Genomic DNA, 18,561 nt, shown 5'->3' on the forward strand with positions numbered 1-18,561 from the left:
AAAGCATCTTGCTGCTATAGCGTTGTCTTATAGGTCTATGCTTGTAGGTCTGTGCTTCTCCCGGCTGAACTAGCCAGTGTAGTTCTATGAGGGGCGTGCAGGCACAGCGAAGCTCGTCGTGGTTTGGAGAAGACAGACGCTCAAGACTTGACTTCGCATCCACAGCAAGGAAAGACAATGCGACTTTTTTAAAAGCTTTTTTTCCTGAAAGTTGGCAGCGTTTTATTTTTATTTTTCTAGTGACCCATCCAGTGCTGCTGTGTTTTGTGGCTTGTTTTCCTCTCGCGAGTTGGGACGTTAAAAACGAGATTGAACTAACCAGCAGACATTTTGGCATTCCCCCCCCACACACGTTTTTCATCCAGCAAACTTGTTTGACCTGGTTCGTTTTCCAAGATAGCTGCTTTTTGGGTATTATTATTATTATTATTATTAAAGCTGACGCTGAGTGAGTGTAAAAGCGTCATTCCAAATGTCCTACCGAGCGAGGTATCATTTTTGAGTGACAGCTTTTGGAGGAGGAAGAATTACAGCTAGCTTAGCTTAGATGCTCGCTGGTTAGCTCCAACCACGGCGTCAAGTCCAAACCAAAGTCATTATTTAGATTTTTATTTGAGTTAGGGTGAGTGGGGGGGCGGGGGGGTTTCGCTAGGTAGCTGTGAGCTTGACGCTGGACAGCTCCGCTTGGAAGTATTTTTTTGGGGGGGAGGCACAAAGGAACAATATCAACACAGAGCTTTTTTGGATTTAGGGGCGAAAAGACAACAACAAGGGACTGACATGATGTTTCCACAATCAAGACACTCAGTAAGTCATTTTCTTTTTTACATTTGTGGTGAACTTGCTATTTGGCTTTGTCAGCAATGCTCAATATTGTTCTTATATAATCAAATGTTCTACCAAATATATTCCCCCAAAAGAGCTGTTGTGTGTGTGTGTGTGTGTTAAAATGCATCTGTATGTTATTTTATTCAAATGTATTTTATAGTAATTGGAGCCCGAAATTTTGCGTTGCCATGGTAACAAAGACTCAGTCCACAGCATGCGCTCAACCATTGGCCAAGCATAAGTGGGCCTGTGCTATATTGTTGGAGTTGAAAATGAAAATTTGACATTGGGATCAATTGTTTGAAAGCAGGTGGCATGGTGTGTTCCTGCTCAGCACATCTTGGATTCAAATCCCATCATGTGCTCATGTAGACATTCCAAAATTATACGTGCTATGTCCATTGCAGACTCAAATTAAAAATATTGGGGGAAAATTGCACAAAAAAAACGACTGTAAATCTTGGATTATTAACAATGGCAGCAGAGAACATCCCCGGATTTATTTTGAGGGGCCGATCAATGACCGATCAGCAAATTGTGACATTGGAACCCATCACCAACTTTGCATAAAAGGCAAAACATCCACCAGTCTAATCCAAACTGTGTCAACCCTCCATGAAAATAATAAGTAATGTCAAAAGGTCAATCTTAAAGTCACCCATTTGACTATTTGAGTCACATGATTATAAATGAGAGCCAGGAATGAAGCACATTTTCTTGTCAATTCAAATTTGCTTTTGGCCCTCAAAGCACCTGTTAGCTTTCCCCGTTAGCGCCACGGCGTGCTGCCACCTTTGCTGTCACACGGCTTGTAGATGAGCTACATCTGTGACATTCGTATAGATAAGCGTGTCAAGATAAGTCAGCCTTTCTCACGGGCATCATGTTATTCCCTTTTTATAAATCTCTGGCATCTACTCTGACATTTGCGGGGGAAGAAATGTCCATTTGCTTTTTCTTTGTCTTTTTTTTTGTCTGGCCATTAGCTACCATTTTGCTTTTTGTGACTTTTTTTATGTATCAAAAAAGGTGATGTGTCATCATGGAAGAAGTCACAAAATGCCAATCCTCTTTTTTTTTTTTCTTCAATGAATTAGTTTAGTAATCCGCTCTAGTCGCAGGTTACGGGCACAGTTCATTGGATTAATAGTGGCGGCGATGGAAAAAGCCTCTTTTGATGCCTGACCCACTTGATAGCATTTGGCATATTGTTGTCTTTTTTTTTTCGACTTGATTAATCCTAATGCAGATTCAACAAAGCTGCTTGTGGCATGCAAGTCAAATGAAAAAAATAAATAAACGTTCAACCCTATTTCACTCGTGCTTTTGTTGTATTTGGGGATAGACACTCGAACCCCGCACTGCCCTTTTCTTCGCCGCCAGCCCTTTGGTCCCAGTTGGTATATTATCGATACTAGCTCGGCTAAAATCCCTATTTTGTACTCCCTGACCCGTGCGGAGGTGTGACGACTTTGTTGTCTGAGCATTTGTCTTGACTCAGGGCAAAAACGTGCACACAAAGACCAATCTTGTGCCACACGTGCGTAAAAAGATTCATGCTCACACATGCACGTGTGCACACACACACAGGTCTGGTGTAGTGGTGGGAGGGTCAGGGGCATTATGAATCCTACTTGAATTAACAGAGCAGCCCCCAGCCTTTCCTCTAAAACCTCTGGCTGTGTGTGTGCGTTGAAGGGAGTCTCAATCCCGGGGGTCCCCTGTCTCGCCCATTAAATAACCCCCACCACTCTTCCTCAAATCCTCCCCATCACATTTGTGTGCAGTGTGTGCGTGCAAAAACCGAGTTGTGTTTATTTGCAGTGAATAGAAATAGACTCTAATTCTTGCAAGGACGCACACACACGCAGGCACACATTCTTAGCAGCCTCAAGGGTCTTATCTTCTTTTTGTATGTTGGGGGGGGGATTGACACACACGGACCAGCAGATGTCTGGGTCATTAAGGTTAGGCCAGCTGATTAGCATGACAAACGTGCACCTCCCCACCCACTAGGGGGGTGGGGGGGGGGGGGCTTGCTTTTGACTCGCCAAGTTGACGACACGGGTCACAGGTGATGTTGATTTTTGTCAAGGATGGCTTGAATGGGAGGGGCGGACTCAATTAGAGCTAAAACATACCCATGAATGGATTCAGAAACACTCGGAGCGCGAGTTTCGTAGACAGGCTGAGTGTTCTGGCGGACCAATGATGTTTTCTTAACACACCCGGCGCTCATCTGACAATTTAGTGATGAAAGTAGGTTAAACCTTAGACTAGCTTGGAGCAGGTCTAAGTTGTGGCGCAGGAGGTGTAGCAGAAAGTGTGATTTTTTAATAATAGTCAAAGGAAAATAAACCGATTAGTTCTCGATTAATCGTTGCACCACCTACATAAAAGCAGAAATTCTTGCTGTCGTCTAACAATGTGAAAGTGTTCACTGCATCCATCTGCATGTTGATGTGGAGGAAGATTGAACAAATTCCTAAGAAATTGACAGCCTATGTATTCCCGGAATATAAATGGTCCTGAATTTCAAAGACTTATCATTTGCGCCGCGCTTGTTGAGTGTGTATTTGCTGCATCAGTATTCAGCAGCTTGTTGCCTGCGGGGAGCGCGGCAAGCTAGATTGGCGGCAACGGTGCGTCGCGCTAACCCTTCACCGGTGCAGAACGGTGCTCTGGGCAGGAACAAAAAGCTCTCTACAGGGGTTGCTTGATTGGCCCAGCTGGCCTCAACCCCGCCGGAGCCCCTCTTAGACCTCAAGAACACAAGGCCATACAGCATCGCGGCAGACAAGAGAATTAGTTGCTCTGTTTGTTCGTCCCCGAGTGGAACAGTGTTGCTTCATCCCCGTTATCCCCGACGATAACACCACTTTGTGTACTTCCTCTCTTCGTGTGATCCGGAATGAAATCTAAGCTGCGTCATGTGAACGATGTCTTTGGTGAAGCAGCATGTGGCTCATTATCCAAAGTTATTCGTGCACAAGAATCTGCCTATCTGCCTATCACCACTCTGCTAGAAACTTTGCGAATTAATCTTTTGCTTTCCCCTACCCTGTGGGTTGTTGCGAGTAATAACCTTGCTTTTTACAAGCAGACATCAATCATCTGCCCAAGTATACGGGGTGTAATCTTAACCCCTAGCGCCCCCACCCCCCCACTCCAACACCCCACATGTCTGGCTTTAATCTCAGACATACTCTTCAAACCGTCGGCCTGGTCGTGCCCACCCCCCCCTCGCCCCTCTCGCCTCTCTTTTGACAAATTGCCCATTTCCCTTGGTTTTGCAATCTCTGCACTCTTTCTTCGTGTGTGTGTTTGTAGGTTGTGCTATTAAATGCCTCCCCACAGCCACATTGTCACTTCAGTGTGTGTGTGCGTGTGCGCATTTTTTGTGCATCCGTGTCTCCAGGGCAGCATGCCACGAGTGTCATGTTTGTGTGTGTTTTTACCGCATGCTTGGCTGGCCTTGCATGCGGGGTCAAGATAGTTGCGGCGAGCTGGGAGCCGAGCCTTGCCAAGTCTGTGTTTGCAAGGGCACCTCACTCCAAGTGATAAAAGTAGAATAATCCTCTTTAAAGCATCTTAACGAGGTCAACTCTGTCAGGCTGCAAGGGGAGGTGTGAGGGGAGGAGGGTGATGGTAGGCGGGGGGGTGGGGGGGGATTGGGCTAAGCCTTGGCTCGGTCCGTGAGAGATAATAATCAAAATCAAATTCCTGGCCCAAACAGGATTAGGCTCTCTCTGCGCTCCAAAGCCCCTGTCCAGAGCGGCTAAAGACACAATCCTTTACCTCAGCCTAAACACACACACACACACATAAATACACACATACTCAAAGCAGCTGCGTTGACCCAGGTTCTTGAACAAAGCTACAATATTGCTACTTCTACATCACTGGAACTATGCTTTCGATGGATTTACGCTGGAGGTCCGAGTGCCCGATTTAGTGCGTTTTTGAGACGCCACTTTGTCAACTTCAGACGGAGAACCAAAGACATAAAGACCTTTTCACACTGCACTTAGTTTTCTAACTGCGTACCAATGGGCAGCGAGCCCAAAGTGTGAAGAAATTAAATTAAAATTAAATTTCCAAAGGTGTGGATTCACATCATTGTCGTTTATTTCGTTGGAATACAACCGGTAAATTTCCACAAATATCATCGTCTACCTCCACGCTGCAGTATTTTGTCGAACGCAGTCAAGTCGTCCTTGACTGAATCGTTGCTATGGCGCTCCGCAAAACAGCCTCGAATCTCGTAAACACCACACGGCCAACTATTAGTCACTTTGCGTGGATCTTTAAAGAGTGGGAGTGAGATAACATCCAGTCATTAGTCAGGCCCCGAAAACACACACACCAAGTGAGATGTAAACAGCCAGGCATAGTGCTCCAGGAAATACGATCCCGCTACCCTTAGGCGGGATTTATATTGAGGAGGATGTTTCCCAATGTATCCTGCTGGTACTCTCCTTATGTGTGTGCGTGCGCTAATCTCTTTCCATTCTCTTTGTTGACTGCTCGGTGGTGTAAAAACAAGGTCTCGCAGTAGATTTCACACGGATGAGGCAGGGTAAAGAGGCCGTGTGTGTGTGGAGGTTCAGGTGGGATGGGTAGGAAGGCGGGGCAGTCATTTCCTGAAACGACGAATCCCATTTATTCGCCGAAGACTGTCTCAATTGCCTCGCCGGCGCACAAAGCTTTTTAATGCTTTAATTACGTCTCAAAGGAGCGGGGCAGAATCGAATTAGAGGTTGTCCTACATTTAAAGTGCTGCCTGCTTGCATGTGTGTGTGTGTGTGTCTGTGTGTGTCCACGCGCGCTATGCAAATTGTGCATGCAAAGAAGAGTGGGCTGTATGAGTCATGGCAGGGAATATTTGTGCCTCATACAAGCTCATCACTTTGTATGGTGGATGTTGGCATCCATGTTGCTCAACAACGCTCTTTCTCGCACAAACCCAATTTGGATGCAGCCACCTTTTCGGGCACAGCAGATGGCACACGTCGCCGTATCACGTCGGTATTTCATTCACATCATGGCCGTCCATCTGTTGTTGAGCACATAGACAGCTGTTTTTTGTTTTTTTTCCCGTCATAACTGCAAGGTGATGTCCGCAAATACATCCTGAACTATCTCCATGCCAATCCTGATTCCCTCCAAACTCTGTTTACTCAATCTAGTGTACCTCCCAACATTTGCGTGCAACAGGAAGGTCTACCCGGGGGGCTGTTGACTCCAAAACACACACACACACACACACACACACACACACACACACACACACACACACACACACACACACACAAAACAACGTGGTGTTTAAAATGGTTGCACACACTGTGCTACACCGAGAGGAAACAAGATCTAGGGCAGCAACTCCATCCTTGGGCTCCAGGGCCAACCTGTATGCAAATACACAAACACACACATACACACACACACACACACACACACGCAGCAGTTATCACAGCGTGATGTGCGAGGCCGCCTGCAGCTAAGTGCCTTGTGTTGACACATGCTCAACGTGGCACAGCACCAAATAGCCGCGGTGCCGTTTGATGAGTTTGTTCCTCGCCAGCACGGTCCAGCGAGATAATAAAATAGCTTATTTGCTTTTACAGTCTCTAAGCAACAGCGTGATATATATATATATTTTTGTTGTTTCTTTATTTCGCTCCAGCTTCTCTTTTGGCAGCTTAATATCTGACCTTACAGTGGCTGTGTACGAGTGTTTCAAATTTAATATAAGATCAGATAATGAACTGTTTAATGCCATCGCCAGCTGAGCACTACTATTTGCGTCTCTACCGTTTGTGGAAAAGTCATTCACGGAATTTAATCGTTCGCCTCGTGCGGCATGCTGGGCTCGTTTATTCAACGTCTCGTGTTTTGCGGCCACGCTCTCGCGAATGCAGCGAGGCCTGCTTTTCTCAGCCAGCAGAGGACAAGTCATTCCTAATAGCGCTGTGCCATTTTTAGTGAGAAAATGTCACCTTCTCCCACGTGAGCCATTACGCACGCTAGCGAGGAATAATGAGATTTTGCCCCTAGTTGGCTTTACGCGAGCGGGTCGCCGCTGCGGTGAAAATGCGGACAGATTTACAATGACGACAAACCGCATCAGTCAAGCCTGGTGAAAGAGTGATTGTTCTCGCTTGCTATATGAGGCTGTGACAAACTGCTTTGGACACTGACGTGAAGGCTAGCCGGTGCACGTTGGTATCCAAAGTGGCGCTCGGGGAACATTTATAGTTAATACCGCTGCCCTTTATGTGATTAAGGGTGGGAGCGCACTTGGTGTAGCGGATTTGGCAGCGATTCTCTTTGCCTTGTTTACTTGTATTGTGCATTGTGGTTGTCATGAATGAGGCGATGTGTGAGTGAGGCGTGACCGTTCAAACGTGTGACTCATTTTGCATTGTTATAGCACAAAACGTTATCTCAAGTCGCATGTCCCCATTGAAATGAATGGAAGTGCTATTAATCGGTTCCAAATGTTGGTTTTTTTTAAATTCTTTGTTTAGTTTGAGACTTCATCCGGAAATGACAACAAACAGCTGTTTTTGGTTCAACTTTTAATATTTATAAAGTCCCTTTCCTTATGTTTTGGGTAGTTTTTCATCCATTTATCATTCCATTCCATTCTGTGCTTAAATGTGTAATTGGATGTGATCCACATTGGCTCGCTATGCCGTCTCCTGCTGATCACTGGCCCGAAACCTTTCATTGAAAAAGCCCTCTATCTCGCGCTGGTGTTCTTAATGATTTTTTTTTTTCCTCTCCTCTCGGCCCGCCACTTCCTCCTGCCTTTTCACACCATTCTTCCTCCCTTGGCAGGCTTCATCGCAGCAGCTGAAATTCACAACATCCGACTCCTGTGACAGGATCAAGGATGAGTTCCAGTTCCTCCAAGCACAATACCACAGGTGAGACGACATAAAAACAAGCGACAAATGATGTGGCCTTGATTTAATTTGTCACAGAGCTGTAATGTTGTGGCCAAGACATTGGTTGAGGTGTCAAGACCAGGTCCAGAAAGTAAGAACCCTGCTAGTTTGGCTTTAGCCATTGGTGCTTTTAACCCTAAATAGATTTTCTATTATAATTGCATTCAGCTCCCCTTGAAGTCATGTTACCGTTTCCCTTCCTAATTTCGCCGTTCTATCGTAAGAAGTCTTCACCCCCACAGCGGCTGTTTAGAACGCTAACCGATGTGTTTGATGGCAGTTCTGAAAGATGAACCATCTTTGTGCGGGTTGCATTCCTTCCTGGTTTCTTCTTGTTTATTTTTGTGTCTAGCGTGACAAAGACAGATGAAAGCCCGGCGTATTTTCAGTGCCAAGACGATCCTTTTTTCCTTTTGTTGTATTTGAACAGCTTTGCAAAGTAGCAGTTGACATCATGCATCTTTTTTTTCTGATTCCTTCAATTGTGAGCAGCAGCATTTAACCTCAATCAGAAAGCACAGTTGAAAGAAAGCTGCTTTTTTTTTTTGTTGCCTGTTGACTTGGGGTTAAAATGGGGCAGTCACAGAGGAAGCCTTGTAGTGATGTGGAAGCTTTTAAAAGGCAAAATGTACAACAGGCGTTCCCCTGGGTATAGTTGCAGCCTTTGTATCTGTTGCCGTCTTCCTCCTCCTCCTCCTAATTCCCCCTTTCCCTCAGTCCCATGCATAAATAGATCAGGGAATACATCAATCAAAATAAAGATGACAGCGCAAGCGATTTAGAGACGGAAGAATCGGCAATAAAACTCCATCAAAGTGTCTTTGGAGAGCAGCGGTGCATGCCCGCCGGCTGATGAGCGCCAATCCCAGGTAGACTTGGGGGGGGGGGGGGTTGTCATGACAACACAAAGCCGACAAATGTACACATGGGAAGCAGGAAGTCGATGAGATGCTTCTCAGCGGGAACAAGACAATGACGTATGGAATGCAAATCTAGCTCAATCCTGGAACTTTTCTGACTCCTCCTCCATCCACCATCCTATACGTGACAGCTTTAACCGCACGTGAACTGTCAGGCGGCTTTCATTGTTGCAGACAGCATCAATGTACGCAAAGCTTGGAGCAGGTTTTAGATCTAGCTGCCATGCATATCTTTACAACATCTCCGCCTTATCCGCCCTCGCTCGGTATCACACCTTGTCACACCGGCGTGTCGGCACCGGCTCCTTCAATCAAACGCACGCGAGGTGATTTCGCCCCCCCTTCTCGTTCCTCGCTGTCGTGTTCATTTTACCATCTGGCTGACTTGTTGACGTGTCCTCCTTTTTGTCCCGTCGCCTCGCGTGTCATCAACGCTGACGTGATTACTGCCTGTGCTATTTTTAGACTTGCCTGCTTTCTGGTTTGGAAAGCAGACATTTTTTTTTTTCCACGCTGGTTTGCACTTATAATATGTGGAAGGTCAGGATGAGGACAGTCATGATGGTTAAGATGGCCGACAAAGGAGGAGGTGCTGATGAAAACGAAGGTGACGAGGGATAAAGTGACCGCTGCTGACTCCGCTCGACTTGTTTCCTCCGCAGCCTGAAGCTGGAATGTGACAAGCTGGCCAGTGAGAAGTCGGAGATGCAACGTCATTACATCATGGTGAGTGAAGCCATTTTGTATAAATTCCGGACCATTTTGCCATCTTTATGATTGGCAAAGTTTTTTATAACTAAAAAAATTTACATTCCCAAGTATCATAAACAGACTATTATGTCATAAAACCAAAATAAAGTACAACTACAACTAAAAAAAAGCATATTTTGCAACACAAAAATGCAGCCAAAATGAAAAAGCACAATTAAACATGGCCGCACACAAACATTTGACTCCAAGTCAAAGTGTACAAATTAACGTAAATACACATTTCTCGTCCAGGGTGAGTTGAACAACACGGCTAAATCGATGCAATGTTTGTCTATCTTGAGCATGTTTTTTTTGCCCGTCGCTAATAACGAGTTGATCCAACGAGCTAATCGCCCAATCCCCCCAAAAACAAGACCGCCGTTGAAACGGAGCACACGATAATCCTTTAAATGCTCGCAGCCCTTTGTTCCCTCTTGTGCGCCCCCCTCCGCCCTTTTTGTCTCCCCACATACATGTTCATACACACACACACACACATGCTCCACCTCGGGGCTAATCTCATTGTTGCTGGCAATGTAGCCCTGTGATGTTTTGCCTCTAATTGATCCGCTGACTGGCTTTAATCTCATCTAATCTGCGCCGCCACACTGCTCCTGCCACCATGAGACACACACACACACACATTTAGAGGCCTCCCGTCTGTCTGCACACACTGAACTGTACACGCACATATTCAGTCAAACGCAAAATTATGTAAACACGTGCTATTTAGTAAAAGGTCACTTTTTTTATTTTGCCCAAAGCCAATGCGGTGCTTTAATATCACATGTCTGCCCAAATCAAGAGTGTCTCTGTTGAACTGTTTATCTCAATTTTTTTTATTTCAAAGGAAATAGAAATAATAAAAACAACTTTTGGGTCATGTCTACAACTCAGCGATCGTTTCCAGTCAGGTCCATCATTTTTATGACACCCAGAACTATTCTGTGGTGTATTGTTTACAAAAGTCTAGAGTAGTTGTCAAACAAAAGTTGCTTACTGACTGCCAAGCCAAATTTGCCAAAAGCTTATTTTTAATTAGCGTTAAAGATACTGCGTCACTCCTGATCACTAATTAGTTAAAGAACGTGGTTTGTGGTTGTATTCAGCAGAAATGTACAAAATAATGGTTGAAGCCTCCTTTTCTATCACTTCTGTGAGCAAGCCTGGTCTTGCACACACACACACACACACACACACACACACACACACACACACACACACACAAAACCCTCTCTAATACGATATCGGGTTGCCCCCACTCCCCCGGTAGGCAGCACCTCCATTTCCCAAGCGCTGTAATTACTTTAGGGAGCTTCCACATGGGCTGGTGTGCTGCTACACTGCAAAGCACAGACAAAATGTGTGTGCGTGTGAGAGATGGTGTATGTGTGTCAGATTGAACAGAGTGTGTGTGTGTGTTTGGTGTTTTCCATGTGTGTGTGTGTTTGTTTTCCAGTCACAGAGCCAGTCCCTCCTGCAGACTGAGTGAGTGATTAACTGGGTTTACGCCTAGAGGGTGGCCCTCTCATTAACACTCAGCACACATAAGACACACACGCACACACACAAACAAAACATTCTATTGTCAGTCTATTGTCGTTCCTTTTCCTGCCCACTTCCTGTTTGCCATTTGTATCCGCTCATTTAACAAATCGTTACCAGAACGTCGGTTGCGTCAATCAGAGCGCTGAAGGCCGTTTTGGGATGTTAGGTTACATGTCAATGCCTTAAAATCAAAGTTTTTGCATCACGCACTTATAAAAAAAATAACATAATTGTCACCTCCTCACATGTACTAAAGTCGTACCTCAATTTACGAGTGACCTAATTTAAGAGTTTTTCAAACTACAAACTGTCTCAAAAAATCCATATGAAAAGTCACACAAAATATCACAAAAATCACAAAAACATATTAAAAAAGTACCCTGAATGAATGCATGTATTATACCGCCCCTGTTGGCCAATGCACGTACTCCTCAAGGAGCAGCACAATTTCCATTGAACTGAAGCAATAAGAAAATAATTTTTTACCTTCTTTTTTTTGTTTCTCTTTTCCTACTAAAAAGCACAGTTCAATGATGATAAATGGCTTGAGATAAGAGTAGTTTGAGTTAAAAAAAAAAAAAGAGTATGGTCCTGGAATGAATTCAACTTGTACATCAAGCAACGACTGCATATCAAAATGTGTTTGATGCAATACCGTCTGTCTCCTCTCATTTCCATCCAGTACTATGAGATGTCCTACGGGCTCAACATTGAGATGCACAAACAGGTGAGTCATTGCTTCTGCTACATTATATTGTTGGCTAGCATAGCATGTTGCTTTTGCAAATAGAGGGATTAGCTACCACTGGGGTTTTGTTATTTTGTATTCATTTTTTGCCACTGCTTTTTAAATCATTTTGAGGCATATTTTCCCCGTCCATTGTACAAGCTTTACAGAAGTGGAATGCAAAGAAAAATCTTTAGTTGTAACAGGGAACGGAAGTCTGAGGACTTCCCTGTGGTTCCTCATATGTCAGCTGCTTGGGATGAAGCTCGGCAGTAATTTATGCTTCGGCTGCAGGAGGGAGAAGAGCGATTATGGACACACACACAAGATTGATGGCACACACTAGCAGGCATATGAGGAGAACCATGTTGGCTTTGACTCATGGACATATGTGAACATCAATAGATCTGATATAGTTTTTATATCATACACTTTACGTGTATTTTAAAAAATGCATCGTAAGAAGCAATAATTGCCTCATAAATCACAATTACAAGACCGGGGCCATCTATCTCCTTTGAGACCTTCCGAGAAGACGTGAGCTGCTGCATATGTGTGCTCACTTGCTCATGTGCTTTCTTTTGTTCTCCCTTTTTTTTTTTTGAAGGCTATGTTGTGAGTGTGTGCGTGAATATACTGTAGATATTGGTTTGTCAGTGTGTGTGTGATTTCTTTGTGTGAGTGGACGCGAAGAGGCAGTAGTTCCATTAGAGAGTTGAAATGGAAGGGGATGTGTGGAAACGAGCATGGGGGAGCGTTCATGTCGAGGCCCATTGTGCCCCCCCCACTCCCCCCACCACCCCTGACTCTATTTCCCTCCTCTCGTACATTTTCTCCTTCACTCGATCCCTCTTCATCGTCCTTCATTCAAGAAAGACTTCACTCCCGAGCCTCCTCCACGGCCGTACGCTTTCTCTCGTCCTCATTTCTCTTTCCGCTCGTCGAAGGTTGAGCTGGGAGTGATTTTACTTTTCTGTTCCGTTTCTTGAAGCTCTTCGAGGAAATCTGATTTGTACCGTGAAATGAAAACCGCACGCAATGGGGCCCTTCGTTTGTCAAAACAACCACTTTTATCTTAGGAAACGATAAAAATGGAAACATACAGGCCCAGGGTCACATGGTGTACAAGTGGGTGGTTAAGTCTGCCTCGCAGTGCTACGATTCAAGGTTTGAATCTTGGCTCAGACTAGAAAATCCTGAAATGAACGCAGCAAATTTTACAAGAGCCTCTGTGTTATCAGACTAGCCCGTTAGCATAATAGCCCACGCCAATCTCTATAAGCTGCACTATACGTCAGTCCTAACAAGTACGGTAACGCGAATATTCTCGAACACGTGTTCCTCTTTGATCCCCCCTCGTGAACAGATGCCTCCATTTTTTTACAATCGTGCCTCGTTTAAATTGGCATAAAAAATGCAGCAAAGGAGTCTCCGAGCCGAATTAATGATCCTTGAAACGGCGCGTCCGTCCGGCCTTTTGACGTCCACTTTTCTTCTTTCCCGACGCGTACGATATTCCTGCTGTCAGCGAGATGAGGCGCCGAAACAACACTTGAAGAAGTCTGCCAGAGAAGAACGAGTGGAGGAAGGGAGGGGCGGGGGAACAAAGCTCGGGAAGATGACAGGGAGCGGAGATAAAAGCGCCGGGAAAAATGGAATATTTGTTAGCTTGCGGCGAGTCCCCACAAAGACGTTTTTAAGACGTTCGTATGAACGTGTGTGTGGGAGCCGAGCCGAGCGCCTGATTGGAGGAGGCAGTCGTGCTCTGCATGCCTAATAACCGCTACTCTCGCCTCATCTCGCCCCGATTACGTTTTAACACCATTAGCGCTCATTTGCATATCTCTCGCTCGGATTGGGTGATTAGCAGCCAAATGTGATAATGGAGCCGTGTGTGAGGACGATAGCAACGCTTTTGTGTGTGCGAGTTTGAGAAGGTCATACCTGCTGTTGCTCATACCAATGAGCGTGTGCTCGGAATCACAAAATGGCTGTTTTCGTGTGTCGAGGGTTTAAAGGTTAAACGTTGGGTTATCTTCACTTTTTTCCCTCCCCGTGCTTTTTAGCACATCCCATGAAAAAAAACAACAACAACGTTCTCTGAACTGCTTTTTCTGAACGTGCTCTCGCCTATCCCAGCCATAATATTATTTTTTGTCTTGGAAAAGAATTGACCTAATTTTTGTTTACCCTTTCCTCCACAGGCTGAGATTGTGAAGAGATTAAATGGAATCTGCGCACAAGTCCTCCCATACCTGTCTCAGGAGGTATACACACACACACACACACACACACACACACACACACGACCCCCAGGCCGAGACCCTTAACATCCAGGCGTGAGAGCACAGCCTTGTTACTTCGACACCACGTTGACCCCTTCCCTCGGCATTCTCAATTTCCTGCCCCCACCTACCATACGAGTGTGTGCGTGTAATAATGAATAGCCGTGGGCTTCAGATAAGCCATTCTTATCTATCTCACCACTAGGGGGTTGATCATCACCATTACTTCACACCATCCATTCACTGATGTCACACCAAGCTTGTGTATGTGTGTGTCAGGGTGTGTGTGTGTTGGTAAGATTGATATTGATCTAACCCGTCCTCCCCTCTGTTCTTTCATTGTGTCCTCCCCCCGCCCATGCGCAGCACCAGCAGCAGGTCCTGGCAGCCATCGAGAGGGCCAAGCAGGTCACCCCCCCAGAGATGAACTCCATCATCAGGGTACGTTGATCCGCCGCCACGCCCCGTGGCCTTGGCCCGGCGCTTGATAATCGCTGGGAGGCGGCATGTCATTATCATTTGTATTCTTTTCATTCCAAGCGTTTATTGCTGGTTTGAGGGTACGGTGGCCACTTGGCTCAAAAACATCTTTCCTCACTATTGACCAAACGGGCTTCTCTCAAGGCTACTGGTCCTTATCGTCCCGCCCTGTTTACTATCACGCATGATCCATTAGCACCTTGGCGTGGGCGGCTTTGACGTTTGTGGGCGTCTGGAGTCTAAGTGGCGTGCGCTTGTGTTCCGTGTAGCAGCAGCTCCAGGCCCACCAGCTGTCTCAGCTCCAGGGCCTGGCTCTGCCCATGACCCCCCTGCCGCTGGGCCTGAGCCAGCCCAGCTTGCCCGCCGTCACCACCTCCTCCGGCCTCTTTTCCCTCTCCTCCCTGCTGGCCTCTCAGGCTCAGCTGGCCAAGGAGGAGAAGGCCTCGCGGGACGCCGCCGACAGCCACCGCGAGGAGGACGGCGACAAGTCTGACTAGGCGGTGCCCCCCCCCCCCCTCCCGGTCTATCTATCTATCTATTTCTCTCTCTCTTGAGGTATCACCGCCGAGACCCTGACTTCCGCTCTTCTCCGCGGGAAAAAAAAATTGGCCTCTGAGCTTCTCGCCAGACTGCGACTTTCTCCATATTTTCATGTCTCTTTTTTATTGAATGTTTTAATGATGAAGCTTCCTGCTCTTTATTCCTATTTCCTCTCTCCTCCTCCTCCCCCCTCTTTTCTCCTCCCCACGTTTATCACCACTGGCGCTGCATTCAAGACCGCTGGGAATCGAGCATTATAATAGAATTAGGCATGATAATAGGTTAATCAATCTTTTTTGAATTGATTAATCATTTCAGACCCGCCAAGCAACAGAAATGAAGCGCCCCTCCGAATTGCAGCTGATTTAAAATTTTCCTTTTCATTCCACTGCTTTGAAATGTCAATTTGAATTTGATTCATTGTTCAGCTGTAATTTTCCTGTAGAACGGGTTCTGATAGAAGCTGATGTCCAATTTAGCCAATTTCTAACGTTCCTATAATCTGATTGTTTTAGTTGCGTTCGGGAAATGTCAGCTTTTCCCAGTTTTCTTGAACGCAGCAATCATAGTAAGCGCGGCAATTGTTTATCTGGCCTTTCAAACTCCTAAATTTTCTTTCTATTACATTTGCATGTTTCTGAACATCGGAACTCCACTGCTACCCAAAACAGCAGCACCTATAGAGTTGCGTAAACAGCCCTGGAGTGGAATTGGGTTGTATAATTGTCTCAATTTAGATAATATTGTCCACCCAGATGGACTTTAAAGAGTTAAGAGTGATCCTGTTTGAAGTTGGTTGCTAACCAAAACAGCAGCAAGTTTTTTTAGTTTTTTTTTTTTAAACTTTAGCTTTGTGATATCCAGATTTTTTTTCTTGTTTTCTTAAGAGTGCTTTTTCCCGACAATTCATCTTGCAAAATCTTTTGATTCTCACACTTTTGTCTCTCAAAATGTGACTTATAATTTTTTGACTTATTTCTCTCAAGAATAACCCCCCCAAAAACATGTCACCCATTTTCTTTCTCTCAAAAGCGTACAACCAGAACTTTATTCGATTACATCTTTTCTACAAATTAGCACTTAGCATCATCCGTGTTTCCCGTCTCTCTTTCATGTTAGGCTTATTGTCGCCATACCACACATGTTAACGCATGATCCACAGGGAAAGCAAATTTGAGCTTTTTTTTTTTCTAGGGAGCTTTTTGTGATCAGTGCACTCGTTGGATTGTAGTCTATTTTAGTGGCTTCACAAGCTGCCATACAAAAATGAAAACAAAAAAAAGCTCATAACCCATTATCCTAAATAATAATAAGAATAACCATCATATTTTTCATACATTTCTTGTGGCTCTCCTGATAGAAAAAACCCTGATGTATTAGTTGACATAACTGGAGGTGATGACCTCAGCGTACACTCGGGCATGCATAGAGAGCTTTATGTGTACATACAGTATAATCTGGATGGTTGTTGCTGTTTAAGGCGGGTGACCTTTGCCCCCCCTTTTTCCCCTCTTCTCATCTCGCAACTTTTTAGCTCATAGCGTCAAGCATTGTAAGCTTTGTAAGGTCCTTTGATTTTTTTAATACTTATTTTGTGTATAATGTAAAACCTGAAAGTGGAAATGTTTTGTGTCCTACGTCATACCTACATTTAAACAACCACAAGGGGGGGAAGAGCAAACTTATCAAAAGTACAGCAGACATTTATGTGAAATAATATGAAATGTTGTGCAGTAAGGAAGGACTTCTGGTGCCTTACAAATAAAGTCAATCAAATCATAATTAGCCTTGCTCGCGCTTTTCTTTCACCTTCACTGAGTTCATGTCTTTTTCTTCAAAAAAGCGGCTTATCTAAAAATATAGGTCTAAAATTACTTATCTTAAAATTTCCATGCTGTGTATGTATAAAAATACATTTATTATAGTTTTGTTTGTCTAAAAAATTTGACTTTTCATTGTTAAAAAAAAGACTTTAGCTTGAAATGATTGGGGGGGGAAGCTTTTCATTATTTTTGAACAAATATGCCGTGTTGTTATTCCAAACAAAATTATAAGTTACTTGGAAAAGGACATTTAAAGATAACTGGACACCGTGATGTTTGTTGTTCCCTGTACGTCCACTAGGGAGAGCTCTTGTTTCACGTGAAGTATCGCCAAAGGTAACACGAACTCTCACTGACTTGCTGTCCCCTTGGCTACTCTCTTCTCACCTCTCTGCTGTCACACTTACTCAACTAGTTGTTGACACTTAAGACTTGAACATCCTAAAATAACCTTGAGGAATGAATCACTTGCTGCGTCACCACATCTGATCAACCCGTTTGTTGTCGATCAACTTGCCATTATTTCTGAAACCCCCAAAAAAGCACAAATGAATGCACATGATTTAGTGCACAATGAGAAGCGCCACGAGAGAAAAGCGCATTGATTAATCATGATTGACTCATTGAGAGCGCACTCGTCTTCCATCCATCCCTCCGTCCTCACGCTTTCCTTGATTACCGAGTCCCACTCCATCTCCGTTCAACCTTCCATCCTCACCCTGTCTTGCAGTCTATCACCACACTGTGACTTCCCTCCTCCTCCGGGGTGTGGGAGGGTGTCAATCATCCATCCGTCCATTCTTCTATCCATTCTTCCATCCAGCCCTTCATTATCCATCCATCTTGATATGATGTCTTGTATACCGTCTTTCTTTCCTGACAACATGTCACTCCCTCGCTCCTTCACTCGTACATGATTCATCTTTGTAACCTCAAAGCTTCCCTCTGTTTTTTTTTTTTAACTCTAAAACGTTGCTGCTGATGCGTTGGAGGCCATCTGTCATTGTCCCTTATATGCGTGTGTGTCTGTTTTCTTGTTTTTGTTTCTGATACAGCCCATTACACTTTTAATGTGTGGACATTTGTCTTTAAATTTTAGTGACCTCCTTTCGCCATTTTGGATTGTGTTTCTGCAAACTTGTTTTTCTGTATTTGCCATTGTGTGGACATTTGGTGCTGCATTTTCTCATAACACAAAAATGCATGGATGAGCTTTAATCAGTGTGTTTATATTTTATATCTTGGTGTGACACAAACCTTGACATCAAAACTGTCACTGCATGGCCTTTTTATCTGGTCCACACCAGGAAAATGCCATGATGAGCTCCTTATTAGACTGTGTGTGCAGGTGTTTGTGTGTGCTTGCAGGCGGGTGTGTGCGTCGGCCTCAGCTGGAGCAGCAGTCAGTGTTGACACAGCTCGTCTAATGCGGATGCTCCTGCTAATGCATCATGGGAAAGCGTCCTCTTGGCCTGCTTTTCTAATCTCCCAGTCTGTGCTTTCTGCACATATCCCCATAGCACTGTGTGTGTGTGTGTATGTATGTATGTGTGTGTGTGTGCGTGTGGCAGCTGCTTCTCTGCAGCAGCAACTGACCTTCTCTTCTCCCTTTTCTCACTCTTGCTCCTCCCATTCTCATGTTTCTATCTCCTTCTAACCATCTGTCCCTCTTCCTTTAACTCTCTGTGTCTTCCCATCCCTCTT

The 18,561-nt window shown here is 44.8% G+C and overlaps 1 protein-coding gene across 4 annotated transcripts; it reads left to right on the forward strand.

Annotated features, from left to right (window-relative positions):
- Positions 1 to 56: 56 nt before the first annotated feature.
- tle5 (TLE family member 5, transcriptional modulator) lies at positions 57 to 18,538 on the forward strand. Of its 4 annotated transcripts, none has more exons than XM_088393524.1 (9): positions 57 to 411; positions 752 to 807; positions 7,675 to 7,763; positions 9,367 to 9,430; positions 11,685 to 11,729; positions 13,934 to 13,996; positions 14,381 to 14,455; positions 17,159 to 17,193; positions 18,226 to 18,538. In XM_088393524.1, exons 1-9 carry the CDS (start codon positions 87 to 89, stop codon positions 18,512 to 18,514), a joined length of 1,041 nt encoding a protein of 346 aa, XP_088249650.1. In that variant the 5' UTR covers positions 57 to 86; the 3' UTR covers positions 18,515 to 18,538. The 4 variants fall into 4 exon arrangements, with proteins under 4 accessions (XP_088249650.1, XP_088249653.1, XP_088249652.1 ...); XM_088393527.1 differs by having other exon boundaries at positions 59 to 411; positions 18,206 to 18,400; XM_088393526.1 differs by lacking the exons at positions 17,159 to 17,193; positions 18,226 to 18,538 and adding an exon at positions 14,767 to 16,816 and having other exon boundaries at positions 61 to 411.
- Positions 18,539 to 18,561: the final 23 nt, after the last annotated feature.

Source organism: Syngnathus floridae, chromosome 13, assembly GCF_059516105.1.
Source record: "Syngnathus floridae isolate MCC-2025c chromosome 13, RoL_Sflo_1.0, whole genome shotgun sequence".
NCBI classification, from domain to species: Eukaryota; Metazoa; Chordata; class Actinopteri; order Syngnathiformes; family Syngnathidae; genus Syngnathus; species Syngnathus floridae.

Excerpts from the sequence above, each read along its gene's own strand:
- tle5 (XM_088393524.1), top strand. The coding sequence starts at position 87 with ATGAGGGGCGTGCAGGCACAGCGAAGCTCGTCGTGGTTTGGAGAAGAC. Across the intron at positions 808-7,674 it reads TTCCACAATCAAGACACTCA|GCTTCATCGCAGCAGCTGAA; the intron begins GTAAGTCATTTT and ends CTCCCTTGGCAG. Across the intron at positions 17,194-18,225 it reads CACGTGAAGTATCGCCAAAG|GCGGGTGTGTGCGTCGGCCT; the intron begins GTAACACGAACT and ends GTGTGCTTGCAG.